Consider the following 5,000-nt stretch of genomic DNA (forward strand, 5'->3'; position numbering starts at 1 on the left):
CAGAATCTCAGGGAGAATACAGACTCTCCAAAAAGCTTCAAGCTTTGGGACTACAGTATCCCAATGCTTAAAGTCAGGATAAATACGTTCTTTAACTATTTGTGGCTCTCTGTCAGGACTAATGGCACACACCACAAAGTCACGGTGTTTTCTGTCAGGTAAGGTGAACAGCTGCTGCTGCACTTGAAAATAATAATGGTGGTGCCTTTTCAGGCAAAACACACCATCCACGTTTTCCAAGCATGCATTCTTTTCTGAAGTGTATTTTTCAAAGTCACAATCCTTTATGCAAATAGGACATTTCACTTTCCCGCAACCAAGCCCACAGCAGTCACATGATGTCAGAAAGTCTGGTGTGGCATGTAGAAAGGGATGTTTTTTATTGATGAAGAGACCACATCGGGTCACTGTAAAGTTACAATGAGTTTTTTTCATTTCATTTTCATATGCACGAATAGCATCATCTTCATGTTTGCATCCATGTCGTGTAGCTTTAGTGTTCACCTTAAAAACATTTGGGTAACAAATCGATTTTATCAGTGCCTGAGGGGGTTGTGAAAGGTTACTGTGAAAAGCAGCCCCACTGACAGAGGCGCCAATTCTCCCAGCACGATGACGAAAGAATCCTGAGCTCTTTGCCTGAGCCCTTGTGTCTTTCTCTACCAGCTCAACGTTTTCTCGTGAAATATCCAGCTTAACTTCTGCACATTTTTGCAATAGTTCATGATAATCCAGATCAAGATTCTCTGTCTCGAACAGGTCAGAAACAACTGGGACAGTCCTACTTTTAGCTATGAAATGATCAGCATATTTGGCAGTTAAACTCAGAGTTACTGGCTTTAATTTGCAGTTATTTAATTTATCAAAGAGAGACGTCATCTCTGCTTGTGATGGGGATAGAACGTTGGGGCGTCCCTTTTCTGCTTGACCCTCCTGATGTGAAAACACATCTTCGATGTTACTCGCACTCAAACAATCGATTTTTGCATCGAGGTTTTCCTTCAGCTTCAGCTCAATATTTCGAACCCTAGCATAGGGCATCTCATTCACGAAAGTGGGTAGAAGCCATGTACACTTTACTTGTGTGCAAGCTAATTTGCCATTGATTCGTATCCAAGCTTCAATGTAAAATAAAACACTGGCGATGTGAGAACATGACTCAGCGAGCCCAGCTTTGCAGCCTAAACAGTGAGTGGACAGAATGGTTCCATCACTGTTGGCGATTATCCAAATGTTCACCAGCGGGTCATTCATTCGTTGAGAGTGCCGCACTTTTGGGACGACCACATGCTTATTGGAAATCATGCACCCTCTTACAGAAGTTACGAAACCAGAAACCATCTGATTAAATGCTTCCAAGCTCTTGTAGGCTTTGAACTGCTGTCTTGTATAAAAGCTTGTCTCTAAGACGAGATATCCAAGCAAATCAGTCGATTCTATTTGCGGCAAACACTCGGGATCAAACTGCTCACTAGGAATGCTGACAGGGTCAACTCCTACGACTGATATCTTTTTGAGATATCTTCTCTTTACTTGCTTGTCTAAAGCTTTAGCGTACTCTGACAACACAGGAATATTAAACGAAAGGGTCTTCAAGTCTTCTTCAGCTTTATCTTCTGCTAAATCCATGATACAAGCGAAAAATTCCACAAAAACCAGGAGAGGTCGATAAAGATGACTTACGATTACCATAAATTTTGAGGACCGAGGGACACAACTATGGCGGATGCCCATATTTGGAAAGGGTTGTGACGTCAAGTGAAAACCGGCAATTATGGAATTAATACAATGTATCTTGACCAACTTCATAGTTTTTCAGCTTTTCATTCCTGTGTACACAATAATACCTGTTGCTTCATGCAAATACATGTAGGTAGCATTATTATACATGATAATTTTTATAAAGAAATTAAAATTAAATGACTGGGTATAATAAGTTCATTTCTAGTATCAGTTGACTGTGTGGTTTTGAGCTTAGTTTGTTTCACATCTGCCCCCCTCTTCCCCCCCCCCCCCCTCCCTCCTTGTTGGAGAGCATTGATTTCCTTTCCTGCAGCCAAGCTAATTGCAGTCTTTACATGTACATGGAAATCTCAATTATTGTGGCAAAAAGTCTACTCATCTCAGTTCTCTCTGATGAAGGGCTAATCTTTGTTATGGTGGTTAATATAACTATGGATATCAGATTTCCAGCATTTTCATTGGCTCGCTGCACACAGGCTGTCAGTTCATATACCTGCTGTACCTAATATGGTCAAGGAACACATCTGCAATAAAGCAAGCTGAAAACATTTTTGCAGCTCGAAAAAAAAAATGGCAGACAAAAGCTGTTTTGGACGGGAATTGACTGAGGCAGAAATCAACATGGAAGAATTGTTGATCCTGGAGTTTTTAGTAAAACAATATTTATTTTATTATTCTACTTGGGTATTCTGAATATAATATGATTATAACCAACTCGGCGTTTTTATCTATCACTTCACAGTTGCAGTGATCGTCAGAGTGGCCCCAACCACTAAAACTGTGCTACCCAATGGAGAGGTCAGTTTTGTTGGAGCCCAAGCAGAAAATGGAGACACCTGGTACAAGATGAAGTTGTTCATGCGGAAACCATGGTTCATTGGTACCATGGGTGCTGTGGCTTGGATTATACTGTTAGTGATAGTGGTGCTGCTTTATAGGCAAAGACAGAAGAGAAAGAAGACCAAGAGTCCAACTAGAGGTAATACCTTGTACTTGTTTTATCCTTGTTAAAGCAATTCATCAAGTTTTTTTTTTTTTTTTTTTTCAAATCAAAAATAAATGTCAAGCTGATTGGAAGACATGTGTAAAAGCCAGGCTGTCATTAGATTTAGGACTCCCACCTATGTGTACTTTGATCATGACCTCTCAATACTCATATTTCCAACAGAAATAACTATTGGAGAGTAATGTGAATGCTATTTTCTACCCATGTAAACCATGTGAGCGTTATCCCTAATAATGGAATAATTATAGGGCCCACACAAGGACAGGGGAAAACTCTAAACAGGGTGGGAATTGAACATTACTCTCCAAAAGTTATTTCTATTGAAATATACGGTAAGTGCTACATGGCCAACGTTTGCAAAAACGTAGCCCTTCCATGTACTTGTACATATTCATTGCTGTGAAATAATTATTGTCATCTTCAATTCCCAAAACCTGCCCCCGTCTGACCTTGTAGCTCAGTCGGGAGAGCAGCGGTGATCTAACCCGAAGGTTGTGCATTCAATTAACACCCTGGTCAAGAGTTTTTCTCTGTTCTGGTGTGGGCCCAATTCCATTAGTAGGGCTACCACTCACTTGGTTTGCATGGGTAGAAAAAAGCACTTCACATTACTCTCCAATAGTTATTTCTGTGCTCAATACTCAGTTCCCACTTACCAGTACTTCTCTGATGTACCAAGCAACTTGAAGTATTAGCGAAAGCCCTTAGTTTAATCTCTCGCTCCCCATTAACCCTTTAACACCCAAACCAGCCTGAACTGGCCCGAAGTCAATGGGTTAAGAGAAATGTAGGGACCCCAGTTGTGATTGCTGGCTTCAAGACTTTTCCAGAATCCTCTCAGCCCCACTCTTGTCCAGAAATGCAAGTAATTTGATGGGGGACCAATTTTTATGTTTTTGTAATTCAAAGCCTTTGCTGTCTTTAAGGACGGTGCTTACAAATTCAAAGGTATTTTCGCACATGTTTATGATTATGCGGGAAATGTAGATCTTAAGAAGTGTTATTGAAATTGAAAAAGAAAATTGGAGGTAACCACGCATTTTTCAAAGATAATTCATGAACAATATTTGTAAAAAGCTTTAAAATACATAGCCATGTATAGCATTCTTTCTCAGAGCGAAGCTTAGTTATCTCTGAAAAATGCATGGTTGCCCCCAATTTTCTTTTTGGATACCAGTAGTACTTACTAAGGTCTACTTTCTCTGCATAATTTTAAACTGCGGAAAAATATCCCTGTATTAGTAAGCATCACCAATAGGAAATCCGAGTATCTCGAAATGCGCAGAACGTATGCGCAATAACAATAGTAGGCACTGTCCTTAAGGTAAGTGTAAGGTTTTTCATTACATTTTGTTGAGGGTAAATGCAGCTGGAGTTTAGGGACACATTGTGATATTAATTGCTTGGATTCCCAGACAATAGCCTTATTCATAAATGGCGGTCAATTTATAATTCTTTTGTCGAAGTGCAAATTAGCCTACCAAGCCTCCATACCATACAGTGAATTGAAAAGGAATTCTTGCTTTAAAATGAGGCTTGGTAGGCTAATTTGCACGTGGACAAAAGAATTATAAATGTGACCGCCATTTATGAATAAGGTCTATGTGACGTTGAAGTTGGGGAGAACAACAAGGGGGTTGTTCATGTCACTGATCCAGGTCAGCATGCATCTGATTACTGTATGTGCATTTCTGCACTTCTCTCTCAACCCAGACAGAAACTAAAAGTGACTCTTAGCATGCACTGATATCCAGGAACCACTGTCTACAGCCCAGATTGTTGTTTTGCCACCAAGTTCTTTTTAAATAGCCATTAAGAACATTTGTGGCTATCTTTTGACCTCTGCTGGCATATTAGCATTTTAACATTTGCTCCTGTTTTCACAGCATGTGTGCAACCTGACATTGCACCTCGGAGTCCAACGTAAGTATTCCTCTCTCTGATGTTCTGTATAGGCTATAATAGATAGACACAGGAAACTATAATCTCAAACTCAAAGTGCTTTAGTGCAGGTGAGGAGTGTCTTAACTATCATGTTATATCAATGAAAAGTGCATCCATCTGTACCCTTCAATCAAATTGGCTGACAAGAACAATTATTATGATAATGTTATTTTTGATGTTGTGGGATTTTTTCTAGCAAACGCACATCTAAATTTTTGTGGATGGAGGAACGAAATTCGGACATCCCTGGTCAGTTCGCCAACAACAGATCCAGTGACAGCTCTTCATCTGACTGCACAAGACAAAT

At 39.9% G+C, this 5,000-nt stretch overlaps 2 protein-coding genes across 2 annotated transcripts in view; one reads left to right on the forward strand and one right to left on the reverse strand.

The window, feature by feature from the left end:
* LOC137983450 (uncharacterized) overlaps positions 1-1,629 on the reverse strand; it is a 2,828-nt gene extending 1,199 nt beyond the window's left edge. The window contains exon 1 of the mRNA XM_068830634.1: positions 1-1,629. This exon is cut by the window's left edge and continues 1,199 nt beyond it. Within this exon, the coding sequence (XP_068686735.1) occupies positions 1-1,629 (1,629 nt within the window).
* Positions 1-5,000, forward strand: part of LOC137983899 (roundabout homolog 1-like) — a 49,091-nt gene that overhangs the window by 34,276 nt on the left and 9,815 nt on the right. The window contains exons 11-13 of the mRNA XM_068831057.1: positions 2,486-2,722; positions 4,636-4,672; positions 4,890-5,000. The exon at positions 4,890-5,000 is cut by the window's right edge and continues 77 nt beyond it. Coding sequence (XP_068687158.1) covers positions 2,486-2,722; positions 4,636-4,672; positions 4,890-5,000 — 385 coding nt within the window. The remainder of the gene's footprint in view (positions 1-2,485; positions 2,723-4,635; positions 4,673-4,889) is intronic.

This window comes from Montipora foliosa, chromosome 13 (assembly GCF_036669935.1).
Source record: "Montipora foliosa isolate CH-2021 chromosome 13, ASM3666993v2, whole genome shotgun sequence".
Classification (NCBI taxonomy): Eukaryota; Metazoa; Cnidaria; class Anthozoa; order Scleractinia; family Acroporidae; genus Montipora; species Montipora foliosa.